General features: G+C 47.2%; 1 protein-coding gene across 7 annotated transcripts in view; it reads right to left on the bottom strand.

The window, feature by feature from the left end:
* The window catches only part of FGF13 (fibroblast growth factor 13), a 256086-nt gene that overhangs the window by 41851 nt on the left and 192730 nt on the right, over window positions 1–21505 (bottom strand). The window contains exon 1 of one of the 7 annotated variants that reach the window (XM_081179068.1): window positions 533–1871. The exons of the other annotated variants lie outside the window; for them this stretch is intronic. Within the exon in view, the coding sequence (XP_081035194.1) occupies window positions 533–722 (190 nt within the window). The 5' untranslated portion in view covers window positions 723–1871. Of the gene's footprint in view, window positions 1–532; window positions 1872–21505 lie in introns of those variants that run through there. 7 annotated transcript variants of the gene reach the window in all.

Here is a 21505-nt window from a genome sequence, read left to right as displayed (position 1 = left end):
AAAAGCTAGGCAGATGCCTCCAAAAGGCCCAGAAGCAGGGGGACTTCCAAGCAATAGCCCTCTCTAGCACATTCAACAGTATTCTGACATACGGAGCTGCCTTTATACCAAGGCAGACCACTGGGTCCATCTAGCTCAGTATTGTCCACACTGACTGGCAGTGGCTCTCTAGGGTTTCAGGCAGGGGACATTCCCAGCCCTACCTGGAGATGCCAGGGAATGTACCTGGGACCTTCTGCCCGCCAGGCAAATGCTCTACCTCTGAGCCTTTCCACAAGGGGCATTAGACACCAGAGTCCAAAGAGCCACCAAGACTAACAGAGCTCACCTCTCCCCAGTGACAGGAGCATCAGAACAGGAGACCAGAGGTCCAGCTAGTCCAGAACCCTCCAATCGCAGTGGCCTATCAGACGCCTTACAAGGAAGCCTACAGCCGGGCAGGGAACCCACCCCGGTTTTCGCAGGGGTCCATATCTCCCCAACCCGGAGCAAGCCTGCCACCCCTCGCCTCCCCCACCAGCGACCAGCCCACCTGGTTTCCTCCTCCGCCTTTTCTTGGAGCCGAATAGCTTGACCCTGGAGAAGACGCTGAGCTTCTTCTTGTCGGCACAGCTGGTCTTGGTCTTGCTGGGGCTGCTGACACATTTGCAGGCGTTGGACTTCTCCCGCTCCCTCGCTTGCCTCTTTTGTCGGATCAGGGAGCTGGCGATGGCTGCTGCCATAGCCGCCACCCTGGAGGGTCAGACGTCGGGGCTGCGGGGGCTGCCTGCGGGGGGAGCCCCCAGCATGCTGCTCTCGCCTCCCCTCGGAAAAAAAATTAATAAACGACGCGAGGCCTGGCGTGACAGGAGGCCAGGTCACCTCCCGCCTCGCAAGAAAGGTGGGGCAGCCGCCTGTTGGGGGCCACCCGGGGAGCGGTGCGTCCGTGCGCCTTTCGGTTTAGGGAGCTGCCCCGACTATGCCGCCCAGCCCCGATCCCTTCCTGTGGGTAGAGTAGAGGGAAAGGGGTGGAAAAGAATCCTCCTCAAACTTGGCCCCGGACTGAAAAGTTGCCTGCCCACTCAGCGAAGAGAGGAAGCCAACAGGTCCCTCGACGTCTCCAAATGCTCCCTTGGCGCAGCATTGGCGCTGTCGGGCCCTGAGGGCGCCTCGCGCCGAAGCTTCGTCCCCTTTCCCCTTTCTTTCGACCACTGGCAGTCACCCCTTTAGGAACTCGGAGGGAGACAGGGAGGTGGAGAGAAAGAGAGGGGCACGGGGAGCGCCCGGGCTGCTGTCCGTTCCCTTCTTGGAAATGTGGGCACCAGTTGTGGCGTCTTCTTCAGTAAGTTATCCAAGCTGCTGCTGCGTGCGGGGCTGTCCGGGTCCCTCGGGGAGCGCCAGCGGATTGGCACGGGCTCTCCTCAAACCGGGAGCGGTAGCCGCAGCATCTCCCAAATCCTCCTCCTGGCTTTGGCGTGTTTTCGGATGGAAGATTGGGAGGGGGGTGCGGGTGAGAGAAGCTGGGTTTTCCTTCGACAGCAGCACCTGCAAAAAAAAGGCAGCAGCAGGACTAACGGAGGCTGCGCTCTCTTTGCCAGGAGCCGCACGGCGACGCAGCAAAGCCCCTCAGCGGCACAGCTCAGCAACCCCCTCCTTTTCAGCAAATGCAGAAATCGGACTAAGAGCGAAGGGAGCCGGGGAGGAGGATGAAGCACAAGAAGAAGAAGAAGGGGAGGGGGCGAAGCAGCTTGGAGGCAGACGCAGCTGTGGCTAGAGGAGGCGGCCGTCTCCCTGGGTAGGTAGAGAGGCGGGGGGGGGGAGGGCGAGGACGGCCCCTCTAAGCAAGAAGCGCCTCTCGGTGGGGAAAGAGGCAGCAGACACCCAAACAGACGTGACTTGCGTTAGAAAGAACTTCGAAGAGCTAGGATGCCGAGTGGCAGGGGAAAGGTGGGGGCGGGGGCACGCGTCGTGAGAAACCCGTCAGGCGGGCACGCTTGGGAGGCGATGGGTGTCCAGGGAAAAGGAGCAGGAGGAGGACTCAGCGGTTGGCTCGGAGCAAACGGTCCACCTTTGAATCTTGCACTTGCATCTTTCTCGTTCTCATCCTGTGGGGAAGCTCACACCAGCAAGGCGTTAAGGAGTCAAGGCATCCCACCGAAGCCAGCAGAAGACAATAAAAAAGAATTAAGAAGGAGAAGGATGGTGGGTTGGCAAACCCCACAAAATATGCACCCAAATTTAGCCACATGCCCTCACCTCAGAACACAGTGATAAAAGAACTGGTTGCAGTGCCCCAGGAAAGGAAACCAATCAGGGTCCTTCTGGGTTTTAAGAAGGGGCGAGGAGCTAGTTCCTCAGGAAGGCTTTCCCCAAACTGGGGAAGGCTTTCCCTGCAGCATGATTTTGGTGAGGGGGTGATTATAAGCTCCTAGTAAGCAGAGACCATTTGCCTCTCCAATTTTGCTTTTGAGTTTTCTCTGTACGCCTGCAGAGCTGACTTGCTTCCCCATTCCAACATGTGAAAAGTGGCCTTGCTTTCCATTTCCAAATATTAGCCGGGTAGCAAACAGGGGCAGTTTAAAATAAACCCTTAGTGATTTCTTGAATGCAGAGAAGCCAGGCAAAAAATTCCATCAAAACGTTCAAACAACAGAATCTGGATTGAAGTGTGTGGTTCTTCTGAGAAATCAGAACACTGATCTAAAAACAGCTGGCTGTCGAGCTTTTGACCAATCAGCCGCATGTTCATCCAGAATGAGGAAATGGTCTTTCTTGCCATAAGCACATTATTGAGTGTTTGACTTCCTCACTACATCTGTGTCCTCTCGAACAGCTAAGCCCTTCTTGCCAAGTCATCTCCTGAGATGTCATCAAAGCCAAATACACAGACGCAGGGTTGGTTGCAGGGCTTCAAGACTACTGATCCTGTGATGCTGTGAACACTGGACAAAGTATGCACATACCAGGACAGTGCTTACAGAAAGAATCAAAGAAGTTGGAAGAGACCCCGAGGGTCATCCAGCCCAACCCCCTGCAATGCAGGAATCATAGCTAAAGAATCCATGACAGGTGGCTACCCAACCTCTGTTTAAAAACGTCCAGTGAAGGAGATTCAGCCACCTTATCTACAAGATACTATAATGCATCCAATTCCAAGCAGAAACTTGTGTGATGATAACTGGGACCCAAATTACAAAGAGAAATTGAGACAGGCAAAAGTGAATTGATTCATTTGTTGTACTCTCGGTCATCACCTGCCTTCTCATGCCACCATTGCAAGAAGCCTCTGTTATGATCAACAGCCACTCCTTTCTTCTTTCTCAGAAATTTCTTCCGCCATCTTCAGGGAACCAGTGAAGTTGTCAGAGTGTCAGACAAGGACCTTGGAGACCAACTTTCAAATCCCACTTTGGTAATGAAGCCATCTGTGTGACTTGGGTCAGTCATCATCTCTTAGCCTGATCTACCTCACAGGGTCGTTGTGAGGAAAGAACAGGGAGGCGAGTACTATGTATACTGCTTTGAGTTCCTTTGGAGGAAAGGTGGATTACAAATGTAATAATAAAACAATAAAAATATCCTAGATGGAAAGTACAGAGTAAGTTTTTGAGATCTTCAGTGAAGGTCTAGGCACATCAGAGGGGAGCAATTCAAATGCACAGCCTGCCTGCCCACACCTGAGAATGGAAACAGTGATTGCATCAAGGCTTGCAGCTGGTATTGCGAAAGTGCAAATTGTTGTTGTTAATTCAATTTATATACTGCCCCTTATCCAAAGATCTGCGGGCAGTGTACAACATTAAAAAGATAATTTACATAGCATAATAATGAAAGCCAATCATAAAAATAGTTATAACAACAGTCTCCGCCCCCACCCAACATTTATTTATTTATTTATTTATTTATTTATTTATTTATTTATTGAAACATGGATAGTTTAATGGCCAAAGAGGAATGTTTCCGCCTGCAGCTTAAAGATATGTAATGATGGCACATGAAAAAGGGCCTCAGATGATGATCACAGGGTTAGGGTCGGTTCATATGGGGAGAGGCGGTCCTTGACGTATTGCGGTCCTGAGCCATTTAAGGCTTATAGGTCAAAACCAGCACTTTGAATTGGGCCTGGGAACTAATTGGCAGCCTGTGCAGTCAGGCCAGCATCAGGGTATTATGCTCAACTTGTCTTGCCCCAGTGAGGAACTTGGCCATCAAATTTTGCACCAGCTGAAGTTTCCAAACCATCTTCAGATGCAGCCCCACAAATGACATGTTGCAGCAATCAAATATGTAGTTCAGTGGTGTTATTAAGAAAGAATATTGGTTTGCGATCAACAGCTAGGCACTTTTCTCCAGTTTTTACACATAGGCAACTGAAAATCACTCTGCAAAATCCAAGACTTGTCGATAGGTTTATGTCATTTCATGCATAATTCACAGGGTTAAGCTTATATTGGTAAAACCAACTGCTCACCTAGACTCCTCTGACAGCCACTGTGTTATAATGGCTAGAGTTTAGGGACAAAATGGGTCCAGATTCCAGTCCCTGGTCAGACAAGTTGATTCTTTGGGTAGCTACAATCTTTTTTTTAAGGTTAGCTGACCTCAGGTTTATTGTGGGACTAAACAGGAGTGACCACGAGCACATCAGTGCAAGGCCCTGATTCAAAATTCAACAAATCGGTGGCTTCAAAGAGACAAAGTGGCAATGGTGTTTTGGGGAGCTGTTTTAAAAATATTTTATTATGCTTATATATACCACACTTACTCCATAGTAAGTCCAGGGCAGTGGAGAAAGCAATTAAAATACCATAATTTACAACAGGGGTGGGAAGCCCCTAGCCTGGGAGCTAATATATGTGCCACCCAGGACACACCAGAAGCCACACTCCCTCACGCTAGGAGGCATCCTTCACCAGCCTGCTCTGCACCCTTCCTCAGTGCTTTGCCTGACTGGTCTGTGCCCTTGAACTATGCAAATGCCTCTTGCTTGACTGTTTGAAGGACAGAGAGGGGTATTTGTGTGTTCATGTATACACACACTGACTTTTGTATGGCTGGAATGTGTGATTTGCTTTATTCTGAACTATTTAAATAGTTATTTTATACTGTATACTTTGTTTTACACGACTTTTTTAAAAAAATTGTTAAGTGGTATATACACTTGCTAGCTAAATAAATAAGAAAGAAAGAAAGAAAGAAAGAAAGAAAGAAAGAAAGAAAGAAAGAAAGAACAGGCTTCAAAGGGGTTGAGCCCCTTGGAGAGTCCCTTAGTACCTCACGGTAACATGAAAGCTGTGTACGAGAGTCCCTGGCTGTCATGCATGGCAATTAAAGAGATGCAATTCAAGATGCCAAGTTGCCAAGATCCATTCCCACTGGCAGTAGCCAGGAATCATCAATGCTACATTTGCAAGGCTGCCAAATGACAGTGTAAGTGCACAATGCCAAAACCGTTCCCGTATTTCTCTTTGCATGGATAAAATGAAGTGTGGTTAATTCAGCCTAACATTACAGACATGGCTGTTTCAGTAAATGACAGCCCCACTAGGGACACGCTGTTCACAGAGGGACTTCTCTTTTGCTTTCGGAGTCACCCACAGTTCCAAATCAAATTGCTAGCCATTCTAACATTTATGAAGTTTGTTCGGGATTATTCAGGAGCAGGAATTGCAATAGGCTGGGTGCGGGGAGGTGCAGGAGACGTGTGGGTTGTTAGGAACCAAGAGACATTATCACATGTCCCATCTGCACTATACCTTTAAATAAGAAACATGCCACTTTAAACAAGCATGGCTCTGCTCCGCCCCCCCAGAGAATACTGGAAACTAGTTTTGTTAGGACACCCCTGTGCATACAGCTACAGTTCTCAGAGTGAGTTACACACCAATCACTCTTCCTTGAGAACTTTGGGAACTGTAGCTCTGTGAGGGGAAGAGTGGAGCCCAAGAGGCCACAGCAGCCATAACAAGCTACAGTTCCCATGAGTTTTTAATGTGCTATGATGCTGCTTTAAATGCATGGTGCAGATGGGGTGACTGTTCAAGAACATATTCAGGGCTCTGCCATCGCCATCGATCCCCGGCATTGAATGTGTTGGCCTAGTGTGGGGCTCCGAGGTGAGCTTGGCTGTCTGGCTGGTGTACCGGCCACCTAGCGCACCAGCAGCCACCCTGTCAGGCCTGTTGGAGGCGGTGGCCGGCTGGGCCTTGGAGTTCCCCAACCTATTGGTACTGGGGGACTTCAACATCCATGCTGATGCCACTCCCTCCTCACAGGCTCTGGACCTGGTGTCTTCCATGGCGACACTAGGGCTCTCCCAGTTTGTTTCGGGCCCCACACATCAAGCAGGCCACACGCTGGATTTGATCTTTGGCGCCGGTATAGATGTGATCATGTCTCCCTCGATGAAGGTGCCATGGTCTGATCACTACGCACTGAAAGCCAGGATTGATTTTCCACCCCCACCCCGCTTAGGTGGCGAGCCAATTTGGGCTCGCCCGCGGAGGCTGATGGACCCTGATAGATTCCGTCAGGCCTTGCGGGACCTTGCTCCCCCTGGCGACTCATTGACTGAGCTTGTTGAGGGCTGGAATACCCAGCTCCTGGCAGCCATCAATGAGTTCGCACCTAAGCGCCCTCTGCGACCCCGCAGAAACCGGGCCCCCTGGTTTACCGAGGAGCTTCGGAAAATGAAGCGGGACCTCAGACGGCTAGAGCGAGTATGGCGGGGTGCCCGTGACGGAGCCTCAAGAACATCTTATAGGGTTTTTATGAAAACCTATGAGATGGCAGTGAAGGCCGCTAAGAAGTCTTACTTCTCGGCCTCCATTGCATCCGCTAGCTCTCGCCCGGCGCAATTATTTAGCATAATTCGGTCTCTAACGTCCGTTGAAGGACAGCCAAATTTAAATAACAATCTGACACACAGCTGTGAGGCATTTGCGAGCTTTTTTGCGGAGAAGGTCCTGTTGCTCCGCCATGACCTCCCTGCCAATTTGGATACAATAAAGGAACTGGAGGCCCCTCGACTGTCCTCGGGTCCAGTATTGGACCACTTTGACCGGATATCTCCAGCCGATGTGGACAGATTCCTCCAAGCTGGAAAGCCCACCACCTGTCCTCTTGACCCGTGCCCGTCATGGCTGATTAGAGCGTGTCCAGACGAGGTGCGGGCCCCCCTGGGGGATATCATCAATTTGTCCCTTGGCACCGGGATATTCCCAGGGGACCTGAAGGAGGCGGTGGTGCGTCCGCTCTTAAAGAAAACATCGTTAGATCCCTTAGATCTATCCAATTACCGCCCGGTCTCGAATCTTCCATTCCTGGGTAAGGTGATTGAGAGAGCAGTTGCTGAACAGCTTGGTAGGTTTCTGGATGAAACATCTGCTTTGGATCCATTCCAGTCCGGCTTCCGTGCTGGTCATGGGACCGAGACGGCTCTGGTCGCCCTAACAGATGATCTCCGCAGGCAGCTGGATCGAGGCGGGTCGGGGCTGCTGATTCTTCTAGATCTGTCAGCAGCCTTTGACATGGTCGATCACGAACTCCTGGACCACCGCCTTGCCGACGTGGGGATCCAGGGCACAGTCCTTCAATGGCTGCGCTCGTTTCTCTCTGATCGGGGACAGAGGGTGGCGCTTGGGGGGGAATTGTCATCGCGTCACTCCTTGGTGTGGAGTGCCTCAGGGTGCGATTCTCTCCCCGATGCTTTTTAACATCTTTATGCGCCCCCTCGCCCAGCTTGTCCGGAGTTTTGGGCTGGGTTGCCATCAGTATGCTGATGACACCCAACTCTATCTCTTGATGGATGGCCATCCTAACTCGGCCCCAGACACACTGACCAGATGTCTGGAAGCTGTGGCTGGATGGTTACGTGGGAGCCGGTTGAAGTTAAATCCTTCGAAGACAGAGGTCCTCTGGCTGGGGCGGGACGATATGGGATCGAGGGGGCAACTCCCATCTCTTGCGGGGGTGCAATTAGTGCCAGCACCGTCTGTTAAGAGTTTGGGTGTAATCTTCGATACCTCCCTCTCTATGGAGGCGCAGATTACAGCTATAACAAAGGCGGCATTTTTCCATCTCCGCCAAGCTAAGCAGTTGGCCCCTTATCTCTCTCGCCCTGACCTAGCCACTGTGATCCATGCGACGGTCACCTCCAGACTGGATTATTGTAACTCGCTCTACGTGGGGCTGCCCTTGAGACTGACCCAGAAACTCCAGCGGGTGCAGAATGCCGCAGCGAGACTCCTTACGGGGTCTTCGCTGCGGGATCACATTCATCCGGTGCTATACCAGCTGCACTGGCTCCCGGTGGAGTACAGGATCAGGTTTAAGGTGCTGGTTTTAACCTTTAAAGCCCTATACGGCCTAGGACCCTCGTACCTACGGGACCGCCTCTCCTGGTATGCCCCACAGAGAAACCTACGGTCTACAAATAATAACACCCTCAAGGTCCCAGGCCTCAGAGAGGTTAGGCTGGCCTCAACTAGAGCCAGGGCCTTCTCGGCTGCAGCTCCAACCTGGTGGAATGCTCTGACACAAGAGACCAGGGCCCTGCGGGACTTGACATCTTTCCGCAGGGCCTGCAAGACAGAGTTGTTCCGCCAGGCCTTTAGTCAGGGCGCAGCCTGACCCCCTCCTCTGGCAACCTGCACAGAATTTTGTTTAATCGGTTGCCACCAATGTGATTTTAACTAATTTTTATAATGAAATTTTTTTAGAATGTGTCATTATTTGATTGTTTATTTGATTGTTGTTAGCCGCCCTGAGCCCGGCTCAGCTGGGGAGGGCGGGATATAAATAAAATTTATTATTATTATTATTATTATATTCCAGGCAGGCAAAAGCACTCAAGGATGCTGATGAGGGGCTTTGTTTTAGCCCCCGGGCCTGAGGATCCCCCCTCCAGTTATTATAGAGTACTTTCAGATGTTTAAGCACTTCACATACATTGTTGTACAATCCTTACAATGTCCCTATCAGGTAAAGGTAAAGGGACCATTAGGTCCAGTCGTGGCCGACTCTGGGGTTGTGGCACTCATCTCACTTTATTGGCCGAGGGAGCCAGCGTACAGCTTCCAGGTCATGTGGCCAGCATGACTAAGCCACTTCTGGTGAACCAGAGCAGCGCACGGAAACGCCGTTTACCTTCCGCTGGAGCGGTACCTATTTATCTACTTGCACTTTGATGTGCTTTCGAACAGCTAGGTTTGCAGGAGCAGGGACCGAGCAATGGGAGCTCACTCCGTCGCAGGCATTTGAACTGCCGACCTTCTGATCGGCAAGTCCTAGGCTCTGTGGTTTAGAGACAGCACCTCCCACAGTGCCACCCGCTTCCCTATCAGGTAGGCCAGCATTATCCTCAGACTGCAGATGGCCATATTAAATCTGGAGTTTAAATGAGATCTAGAGCTTTGGTTCACATGCTATATAACAGGCATGTCCAACCAGCAGATCACGATCTACCAGTAGATCTCCGGCTGATCCTGGTAGATCATGGGACCCTTATCAATCATGGGATTAAATAAAGTTTACCAAAAGTTAACAAATAAAAGCTGAAGAATTCTGGGCAATCCTACCCCCCAAAAGTTCAACAACTCTGGGCAATCCACCCACCCCACACACGCTCCTCCTCCCTCCAATGACAATGGGTACACCACTGCCATTTTTTTATACTGAGAGTAGATTGCAGTCTTTTGGGAGTTGGATGTGCCTGCTACATAACAATAGCGACAACAATAATGCATTTCTGTTTAGCAAAAGAGAACAGGTACGTTTGGCCACCAAGGACAACATACAAGTACTTTGTTGCCTCTGTGCTACCTTGTGAATGTCAAAATAAGAAAAAAGGTTATTTTACAGTGTGCTCATCCAACACAAGAAAACAACTCCTCATCGACTTCCCTTTCATATTCAAGCCAGAAGCTCATTGGTAGTTTGTCAACGGGAATTAAGAGGATGAACATTTATTACGATCATTTTTGAAAAGAAGTGTTGCATTTATCTCTTCCTAAGAAATAGGACAGAAAAGTTGTTTTCAGATGATGCCATCAATTTGAGGTTTTAGCAGTGGAATCTATAGCTGGAATGGAGGAAGACTAAATGCATTCTGATGCATTAAACTCTGCATGGACAATGGACTCACTGTAATCTTGTGGTTGAAACTCTATGCACAAAACACAATGCAACTCTTACAAACACACACACCAGTTTGTAATATTTCCCCTGTGCCTCCTCCCTTATAAGCAAAACCCACAACCACAACAAAACAACTTTGGGTTAGGAGAACAACAAGCTTTTAGGCCAGGGATGAGGAGCTTCCAAAGTCCTCCTGATGTTGTTGAACTGCACCTTCCATCAGCACCAGCCAGGGTGGCCATTGGTCAGAATTGATGAAAGCTGAAGTCCAACAACATCTGGGGAACAAAAGGCCTCCACTAGGAAGATATTATGCAACCCTTCATCCTTTATTTTCTTTTCACATTCCAAATTTGCCTTTTGATTTCAAATGCATGAGTCACAAACAGAATTGTAGAGTTGGAAGAGACCCCAAATATCATCTGGTTCAAACTCCTGCAACGAAGGAATCTTATCCATGACAGATGGCCACCCAACCTCTGCTTACAAAGCACCAAGGAAGGTGTGTCCACCACATCCCGAGGGAGACTGCTCTACTGTTGAACAGCTCTTATGGTCAGCTTCTTATGTTTATTCAGAATCTCACTTCTTGGAGCTTGAATCCATTGGTTTGAGTCCTACCCTCCAGAGCAGGAATAAAAAAAAGTTTGCTCCATATCCCACATGACAACCCTTTAGATATTGGAAGATGCCTATCACAACTCCTCTCAGTCTTGTCTTTTCTAAAAATACCTAACCCTACCATACATCATCAGGCTTAGTTTCCAGACCCTTATTCATCTTGGTCACCCTCCTCTGCACACCTTCCAGTTTGTCAGTATCCTTAAGTTGTGGTGCCCAGAACTGGACACAGTACTCCAGCTGGGGTCTGACCAAGGCAGAGTAGAACAGGAGTATTATTTCCCTTAATCTGCACTCTAGACTTCTGTTGATGCAGCCTAGTATAGCATTAGTTTTTCTTGCTGCTGCATCACACTGTTGACTCATCTTAATTAGTGGTTTACTAAGACTCCTAGATGGGACGCGGGTGGCGCTGTGGGTAAAACCTCAGTGCCTAGGGCTTGCCGATCGCATGGTCGGCGGTTCGAATCCCCGCGGCGGGGTGACCTCCCATATTTCGGTCCCAGCTCCTGCCCACCTAGCAGTTCGAAAGCACCCCCAAGTGCAAGTAGATAAATAGGTACCGCTTTCTAGCGGGAAGGTAAACGGCGTTTCCATGTGCTGCGCTGGTGCCGGCTCGCCGGAGCAGCTTCGTCACGCTGGCCACGTGACCCGGAAGTGTCTCCGGACAGCGCTGGCCCCCAGCCTCTTAAGTGAGATGGGCGTACAACCCTAGAGTCGGACACGACTGGCCCGTACAGGCAGGGGTACCTTTACCTTTTAAGACTCCTAGACCCTTTTCACATATACTACTGGCAAGATTGCTGAAACATTCACAAAATTTGCTTTGAAGGTCTAATGTCTACCTGCAATTTTGGTACTACTAGACATTCAGCAGAATGATAGAATCATGGTTCCCTTCTATTGTATGTTGCCATGTCACAGTGTGACATCTCTGCACATTGTGCCACTGGTTTTAATGGATGCTATGTTGTCTTCCTGTGTTCTGTTCTGCCCTAAAGTACATGGCTCTGTTATGATTCGGCATAACCATCAGCTACAGAGAGCAGAACATGAGCAACAGTGTTAAGACTATGACTCTTTAAAGACCTCAAGAGGAATTCAGCATAGGGCTAAGTCCTTTAGCAGTGTACTAGTGGAATGGCTTGTGCAAAGGATGGTGCAGCGAGCCAGCATGGTTCTCATGGCTGACTGTAGCCCCAATACTTCCTACTAGCATAACTGTTCTGCTAGAATCAACCATGATTCTTGCCCTTATGCTAGTGCAACTGTTCTTGTGCTGACGGTTAGAGAACATTGAGTCAGGGCCCTCAGTCATTAGTCCTTCATCTGGGAACAAGATGTGCTCTCAGGCAACAACCTGGTGTCCTTCAGAGTCTATAACAAAGCGCTGTTTGTTACAGTAGTACAGGGATGGGGGAAATAGTCTCATATCGAGGGCTATGCTTCCTTATGGGCAAACTTCCAAGGGTGACATGCCTCTACTGAGTATGGCTAAAGTATGCAGAGTATGGTAGACTACATCCCAGCTGCACAAAAGTCTAAGATTTCTACACCCCAACACACACACCCCTCCATCCTCCATCCAAACAAACAAACAAACAAGCAAAAGGTATTGTCACAATTCTAGAACATAACCCAGCTAGGCAAAAGCAATCAAAGAGGTAATGGAACAGTGCCTGAGTGTGGCATTGCCTGGGCAGGATGTGGGAATGGATTTAGATACCAGGAGCAGACATATTGTTTAGCTATGATCCTTCCTTGCTTATGTTAGTGAGATCAGCAGAGAAGCATCCTTTACAGCTTTAAACTTGGAAGCTAAGACAAGGTTGATTTAACCTTCTAGAAACAATAATCCAGGATGCCTTAAGACAGACAGGATTTTCCTGGTATTACTGTATATACTCGTGTATAGGCCGACTTTTTCAGCACAATTTTTATGCTGAAAAAGCTCCCCTCGGCTTATACTTGAGTGAGGGTCTCACCCAAGCACATTTCCAGCAGCCCCTCGTCGGAGCAAGCTGTTTGCTGCCGCCGCTCTGCCAAGCCCTTGCAAGCGGCGGAGGCTGTTGCCGGCAGAGGAGGAGCCCTTTCAGACTACTTGTTCTTCCTCCACCACTGCCACCACCAGCCTCTGCCTCTTGGCAGCACCCTAGGTAGGCAGCACCCTAGGTAGGACGGGAGGGGCCGGGGGAGAGAGAGAAGCCCCCTCTGCCGTGTGTGCATGCGTGCACATACACATGCACTCCGGCCCACCAGGAGGTTTGTGGTGTGGTGAACCAGCTTATACTTGAGTCAACAAGTTTTTCCAGTTTTTTGTGGTAAAATTGGATGCCTCAGCTTATATCCAGGTCGGCTTATACTTGAGTATACACAGTACCCCTTTTCTCCACCTTAAAAATAACAATCACACACACATTGTTTTGTGAAGAAATAAAAGCAGCATTTACTTACATAATCTAGGTCTTGAAGCAGCAATTACAGTAGCAAAACAAAACCAGACTCATAAATTCTATCTAAGTTACAAAAGAACAACATGTAAGTTCAAAAATGGTTTCTGAGCTGCAGAGCTCAGACATGCAGGTGTGGTCAGCTTAGTGGCATGACGAAGAAACAGGACGCTGCCCAGGAAGTAAGGAAGTACCGTATATAGTATTACAGCTTCCTGCCAAGGCAGACAAAGGAAGTGATGTCACAGAATTCTCTCTAGTATTTTTTACAGAAAAGATCTGTGAGCCTTAGCTCCTTAATGTGCCTATTCCTGTAACAAACATGAATTGTTGGTTTGACTGCAATAATGTCCCACATAGGAGGGGTGTGGTTTGGGCAGAGTCCAAGGGGTCATTTAGAGAGGACTGGAGGGCTGCATTTGACCCACAAACAGGAGTCTCTTCACCCCACTGCAGTAGAAACTAGAGTGAAGTCAAACTTTGGCAGCTGCAGTGTTTGTTCAAATCATGGTGCTCCATTTGACCTGCTGCAAACCTGCCCATATAATGTGTTCTTGTCATAACACTTAGCCATTTTTATAGGCTGGTGGTAGTAGTGGATGGGTACTGGAGGTGAGGGTTTGGTTTAGATTTGGTGGTGGTGATGATTAATAGTAATAATATGCTCCCTTTCATTTCATTGAATCATTTAATTGTAGAGTCGGAAGGGACCCAAAGCATCACAAAGTCCAACCCCCAATCACGAAATCAAGAATGGCTTCTTAAACTGCATCATGAAAACTAACTTACGGTTGGTGAAAGCTTTCAGTTCCACACTGACATTATTCAGAAAAGGCATGTGGTATGGGCACCATGAGGCCACCCCGTTTCAGAATGCATTGAGGGAAGAATGCATTGAGGCAGAATCACATGAGGGAATGCTTGCTCACATAGAAACTGGGCAAATGCTGGGAAGTCAGAGAGAAGGTTCAGCATGTCACCGTTTCCCTGACATGCTCATTTTACATGTGTGGGACCTGCCCACCCCCCCCCCCAAGAGAAGCATTCATTCGTAAGATCTCTCCAACGGAAGTCTTTATAGTTTGGAGTGTGCTGATTTTACGAACTGGCCTGGAGGTGGAGATGGATGAATCTGGTTGGTTTAGATTTCTCTCAATCCCCTCCCCACCCATGTCATAAGTTCAGTTCTCCATATTTCCAGTTGTGTGTTTTTTTAAGAACCTCCTGGATGTTTATCAACATTTTAGCATGAATTCCTCGCAATACAGACAGGTTTTTTGTATGCATTATTCCTTAATACACATTTTTCCCCCAATCAGTGCCCCCTAATACAATGCAAATGTGTATATTATTTTCAGTTTTTATGCATATGTTGCCCCAGAATATCCATTTTTCTACACCTCACTTGCCTGGAGAACTGCACTGCAAAATTCTGTGAAGTGCAGATTTTGAAGGATGCCTGTGTTTCACTTCTCGTGTTGTTTTCAAAAGTGTGAATGCGGTAGGCTTGCGTCTAAATGCAAACAGAATCTGATTTCTCTCCCTACCTGGAAGCCACAATTCACAACTCGTACTAACATAGTTCCAGTAACTTTGATGCAGAACCATGCAAATAAACCTAGGAGGGCTGTCAGGGGAGGATTTTAGGATGGAAGTCCAGAGCCCCGCTCAGCAGATCAGGAAGGAGGGCCCTCAAGCAGAGGCTTACTACATTTTGCAATCAATGAACAAATGCACATTACCATCTAAATAGGATAACCCCCCTGTACCAAACCATTAAATCTGAAGTCTAAAATTACCCAGCTGCACCAGTGAATCAACCCCTGAAGAGGAGAAGCTATCCTATGACTGCTAAGCAACATTCATTTAAACTAGCTTGACATGCAACCTAATATTTTTGTATTTTTATTGTGTTCTGTAGCAAAGGCCAGAAATAATAATAATAATAATAATAATAATAATAATAATAATAATAATAATATGCACATTTATTTGAACATGTCCCACTGTGACAGGATTGCAGCTGTGGCACATAATCATATGCAGGTTTAAACAGAAGTAAGTTCAATGGAGCTTACTCCCAAGTAAACGTGTTTAGGAGTAAGGCTACTTATTAGGATTTCAGTGCTAGAAGCCAAGTTGCTGATTTCTTCTGAGTTTAACTTTTCTTTTCTTTACTAAGGAAAAGTTGAACCAAGTTCAGCTTTATTAAAACAGCTGTCTTTCAGACAATTTTTCCATTTGAGAAAATTCATCATTTTCTTAACTGCATTTTTAGGGTAATGATAGCACTGTGAAACATTTTTGTCAACAACTAGCAAAACAGCTTGTGAATATCAGGCTATTTTCTATTTAATACCTTTGTATTTAATAACTTTGTAATGCAGATGGAGGTGTCAGTCTCTTTACTAATGCATTTTGACCCAAGTATTCACTGTTCACAATAGATGTATGAGGTGTATTATTACTACCACTACTGCTTTTTTTGCTCAACTACAGAATTTAGAAAAATCCAAGGAAATAACAGATTTGGAAATTATATATACACGAGGGTATTTCAGTGGCTATCTAGAGAAAAAAGATTGTTGTAGGAATTGTTGGGGTGGTTTTTCTATCTCAGCAAAGGGCGTTGGTTCAACTGGTAATTTGATCATTTCACATAACCAAATGGTTATTTTTTGCATTAAGGGAATACAATATGTGCTGGCATGATGTTGCAGTTGATAAATTTGTATGGAAACAAACTTTTGCTTAGAAACATACCATTTAGCTTATGTACAATTGTATTTGAATTAAATTATTTTTGTTTGTTTTCAAAGTCATGTAGTTATAGACATAGTTGCAACGTTACTCTCCGACTACAAATTAATGGGACCTCAAAATAAACAGACATGACATCAGAATATTAATATAATTTGTAACTATATGTTGCAATGAGAATTAAAATCTGAGAAAGCCTTTGTAAGAAATATTCACCAGCATGCATACTTCATGTGTTGGCAGAGGTAACTGTATCAGTCTCTCTTATATTTCTGTATCAAAACTAGAATCACATCCTGGGAAAAGAAGGCATGTTTGAAAACTGAGAAAGCATATTCGCCATCTCATCAGTATACCCAGATGCCTTCTGCCATACAGTCCATAATGGTGGCTGCTTCTGCAGGTGATTTCAAAAATAAAATTCATTTATGGAGCAGCTGGATCAAATATGTGACATTAAATCTCTCTCTCTCTCTCTCTCTCTCTCTCTCTCTCTCTCTCTCTCTCTCACACACACACACACACACACACACACACACACACAATATGGTGAGGATATGAGTTAATTTCCACCATCAAAAACACGGCTTTCCAAAATCTTTGGTAGCTGCCAGCCTTTCCCCAAAGTTTCTCCCCTCCAAATGCTCCTTCTTCTATCCATCTTACCTGAATAAGACTTCCTTATTCCCAGAGCCATATTTCCAGAGGAGCTGCTGCTGCTGCTCCTTTCAGTCCCAGCCTGTATATGAGAGCGAGCTCAGAGAAAGTTTAAAGGCATATTTAAAGTATTCTCTAAGGTACTGGCCAGAAACATCTTTGTGGTATACACAGAGATCATTAATGGGCATTAGAAGCAGTAGACCATTATGACTTTCAGCAGTCATTAAAAATGCATAGCCTCCAAGAGTCGTTTTCTGGCAAACTTGGAACCATTTCTTGGACATTGGTTGGTGCCGCCTCTTCTGTGATCTTTTGCTTAAATGTGTTATTTTGCAAATGGCAGGGTTTTTTTCCCTTCCTAGAACAGCGAAGTAAAAGGCGGGAGGGGGAGAGAAAAATACCCATCAACTGTAACCAGATCCCAGATTACATTAGGCCTTCCTGATGTGTCTTTGTGCTGCTGTATTTCTTTTGCAGCTTTCATAGCTTTTTAGAGGCAAAACTGCACATTACTTTGGTTTTGTTTAAGCTGAATTATTGATGGTCAATGAACACTACCAGGAGTAATAGTAAACATTGACAAGAATCACTCCTGCTGAGCGTTCTGATCTAATTACCACCTGGGCAACTCTCTCTTTGTTAAGAACATAAGAAGAGCTTGCTGGATTGGGTCAGTGGATCCCCTACTCCAGCGTCCAGTTCTCACAGTGGCCAAGCTGGTGCTTTTGGGAAGCCTGTAAGCAGGACCTGTGTACAAGAGAACCTCTCCCCTCCTGTCATTCATAAGCATATTGCTTCTCACCATGGAGGAATGGCTAGTAGCCACGGCCAGTCAGTGTAGACAGTAGAGAGCAACGTGGAACAATGGTTTGATCTGGCATCAGGCAGTTTTCTATGTTGCTTCACATTGCCTTTCGGGTCCTGCACCCCCAGCACAAGCATGGCTTGGTGAGCTGGCTTTGCTCTTGACTGCTGCAACATATGGGGGGGGGGTATTTCAGAGCAGCTGCTGGCTCTGTGTTGGAGCCCCCCTTCAGCATGGCACAGAAAACACGCTTGGTTCAGCTGCCCTCAGAGCACATCTCACCACAATTCATTTCATGTCCTCAAGCTGTTTTATTAAATAAGGCCAGTTACTTTTCACAGCTGCTCTTTCATCCTTTCATTTTAAATCACCACACTTTTACCATATGGTTGTGTTGGGTCCCCTCCAGATGCCAACAGGGCAGAGACTCAGCTGGTGTAAATGAGCGTGCACCTTTGCTTTTTTTGCACCAAGTTAACACCTGGGTGCATGCTTTGTCAGCCTCAGAGCTGTTTTTTATAATGTGGAGTGCTCCGTTGCATCAGTTCAAGAGCAAATGAAACCCTCAGTGATAAATTGATCCCAGCAGCCGGAACAACTCAGAAGCAATGCAAACAAAGTAGCCTTCATATTAAAGCCAGTGGTTTAAAATGGCTTAATTGAGAAAGCCACTGTGAAGTGATGGTAAGAGCAGCAGTGAGAGCGTCAGACCCAGGGACGTTCAGGCCTCTGCCCCTGCCCCTTTGGACTCTCCCCACCTCATGCCCAGACACACTCACTTCACCCAGGCTATACCCCTTAGCAACCCTCCTTCACACCCTCTTGGGGTGTTTTTGCCTTGGTGGAGCATAGAGAGGTTTGTAAGTGAGAGTGTTTGGCCACTTTTGCCTCTGGCTTCACGGACCACTGGCAAGTGGTCTCTGGAATGTTGTGCAGGTTTGAAGGCACCCCTTGGGCCAAAGAAGGTCCCAAGGAAGGAACACTGGACTGGGATTGGGGACGGGTGGAGCTGGGTTTCCATAAGGCTCACAGAGTGACACTTGACCACATTCACACCATACGTTTAGAACATTATGATGCCACTTTAAACAACCATGGCTTCTCCCAAAGAATCCTGGGAGCTGAGAGGGTTCTGAGAGTTGTTGGGAGGTCCCTGCTTGCTTCAGAGATCTCCAGTTCTCAGTGTTCCCTGTGAAGAGGTACTGATGGTTAATCCACTAAGAATTCAACAGGTATGTGGCACATCCCTCCCTCCCTCCCTCCCTCCCTCCCTCCCTCTCTCTCTCTCTCTCTCTCTCTCTCTCTCTCTCTCACACACACACACACACACACACACACACACACACACACTTTCCCTCTGTGTGGCAAGGCAGGAGCATGTGTCTAAAAGTGTTATTTATATTCACTTGCAAGTACATGCAGACAGATCATTAGGGGTGCGTGCACCCAAGCAGGATGTCTGCGAAAGTCCAGTTCGTGAAAGCAGAACACATTTTCCCTGCTTCGTCCCTCACCATATGCGAAGGGAAATGGTGAGGAAGCTTCACATCTGCTAACAGGGAGGGCTCCAGCCTCTCACTTGAAACAAAGCCCTTCTCAGCCAGCACATTTGCAGCTGCTGTGAATCAAGTAGCAGGAGAAAGTGTCACCTGAAATGGAGTCATTGCTCCCCAGCCAGTAGAGATGCAAAAGTTGAAAGCACATCTACCAGCTCCAGCTGGGTCCATTTTAGGTAAGAAGCTGGAGCCCTCTACAGCTGTACACACACCAGCAGTGGCAGCTTGAATGAAAAATTGGGGTGGGGGGCAGGTAAGCCCCGCCCGGCATAACTGTTCACATGACACAGTGCGCACACACCATTTGAATGGCAGTGCTCATCAACTTTGCGGGAGCCTGGCCTCCTCAAATATTTTGGCCCCCACAGCCCCTAGAAGTTGGCTCCTATGATACACACAGGCACACCTGGCATTCACTGAACACATTAGAGGGTTGCAATATACCTCCTAGCTATGCACAGAGAAATGTTGACCATGTACAAAGAGGCTGCTCTTTTGGTGTTGGCATGAAATGTGGGCAATGTGTGGACATTTAGATGTGCATCAGGCTTCTTCATGTGAGCAACAACTCTGGTTGGCCAAGAACTTCTCCACATGAGCAGGAACCTTCAATGCCCATCAGAAGACCATTCTGTTATTTACAGTCAGGGCTCCAAGAATCTTCAAATCCCCCAGGAACCCTAGCTGTAAGCGATGGTTAAGAACATATGAACATAAGAAGAGCCTGCTGGATCAGGCCAATGGACCACTTAACTCCGGCACCCTGTTCTCACAGTGGCCAAGCAGGTGCTTTTGGAAAGCCCGCAAGCAGGACCTGAGGACACGAGCAATTCTCCCCTCTCTTCCCCTTCTCCATGCCATCTATAATATTATAAATTTCTATCCTCTTGTCTCTCACTCTCTAACACTACAAGATTTCTTCCCACCCCTTGATCCTTTTCATTGCCCTTTTCTGAACCTTTCCCAACTCTAGGGTATCCTTTCTGAGGTGAGGCAACCAGAACTTCATGCAGAATTCCAAATGCAGCCGCACAACAGAGTTGCATGATGGCATTATGATATTGGCAATTTCAGTCCCTAGCATGGGATTTGCCTTTTTCACAGCTGCTGCACACGGGATTGACATTTTCACCGAGCCATCCGCTAGGACAAGATGCCAACAACAACAGTGCCAAATTTGGATTGGCTCCAAAATGAGTGCTCTCTTGTTCTCTCTCCCCATCATTTGGAAGAGAAGGGGATAAACCAGCTTATTTCTGATCCAATTGGGCATGAGTCATAGTAAGTCCATTCACCATTAATTCTGTCTAAGCCTGTGTAACTGAAATCAGTGCAGAGTCTTCCCTTGTTATCTCCCCTTCCTCTCTAGTTCTCCCATGCTGATTTTCAAACTGTAAGCTTGTTGGGCAGAGACCCGTTCTCTTGCAGAGTGAAAGCACCATCCACACTGACAACACCGCTGGTAACAATATTACTCTCAAACCAATAATAGTCCGTCCAATTCAAGCATGAAACAAAATTAAAAAGTAGGACTTGTGCAGCTTACACCCCCTCACACACACACCTCGACCTCACTTGTGGCAGAATCTCAGCCAAACTCAGCTGTGGGTTGCAGATGGAATCAGCTTTTCCTTTTGTAAAGTTTTTCATTCCTAAACAGTGGGAGCTAATCCACTTGTCTCCCTCTGCCCCCTGGTGGTAAAACTAGGCAACCTCTGCATTTTAAATCAATGCGTTCCATAAATTTTGACACTTACGGCTTATCAACACTTGCATTTTGCTCCCCTCTTTCCCGCGCTTTAAGGCTCCATATCTCAACATTGTATTTTGGTTTGTTTCCCCCAGAACTTTCCCCACAAAATGTGGATTGCCATTTGCTCCAAGGAGGCTTAAAGAGCAGGTTTTCCCAGGGAAACCTATGGGACAAAAGGCGGCGGCGGCGGCGGGGGGGGGGGGCTTGAACATGGAGTTTTAACGTATGGACCATGCCTGGAAGGAGTGGAAGAAAGGTAAGTGTAAATAAACCCTTAATAATAATAATAATAATAATAATTTTTTATTTATACCCCGCCCTCCCCAGCCAAGGCCGGGCTCAGAGCGGCTTACAAGCAATAATAAAAACAAGATGAGTGATTACAACTTAAAAACAAAAATAAAATACAACATTAAAATAATGGAACATTAAAATATTAAAATGGAGCCTCATTGCAGGACCCTTATTTTGGAAAGGGTCAATGGCTCATCAGCATAACAGTACTTGTGATTTATACATATCTCTCATGAGCCTGTGGCCTTACAGATGTTGTCGGGCTCTAGCCCGCATCAGACCCAGCCAACATGGCCAATAGTCATGGATGATGGGAATTGTGGTCTAGCAACATATTGAGGGCCACAGGTCTGCCATCCCAGCATTAATGCTTTACAGCAAAAAGAGGCTTTTGAGGTGGTTTGCAAGAAATCATCCAACATAAATGACGCTCAAAATCTAGGACAGGAGCAGAAGTGGCATGGTGTCTATATCAAATGTTCCGACAGCA

The sequence above is a fragment of the Podarcis bocagei genome, assembly GCF_964188305.1.
Source record: "Podarcis bocagei genome assembly, chromosome: Z".
NCBI classification, from domain to species: Eukaryota; Metazoa; Chordata; class Lepidosauria; order Squamata; family Lacertidae; genus Podarcis; species Podarcis bocagei.
Note: the sequence above shows the minus strand (reverse complement) of the source record. Positions and strands in the feature narration are given on the sequence as shown.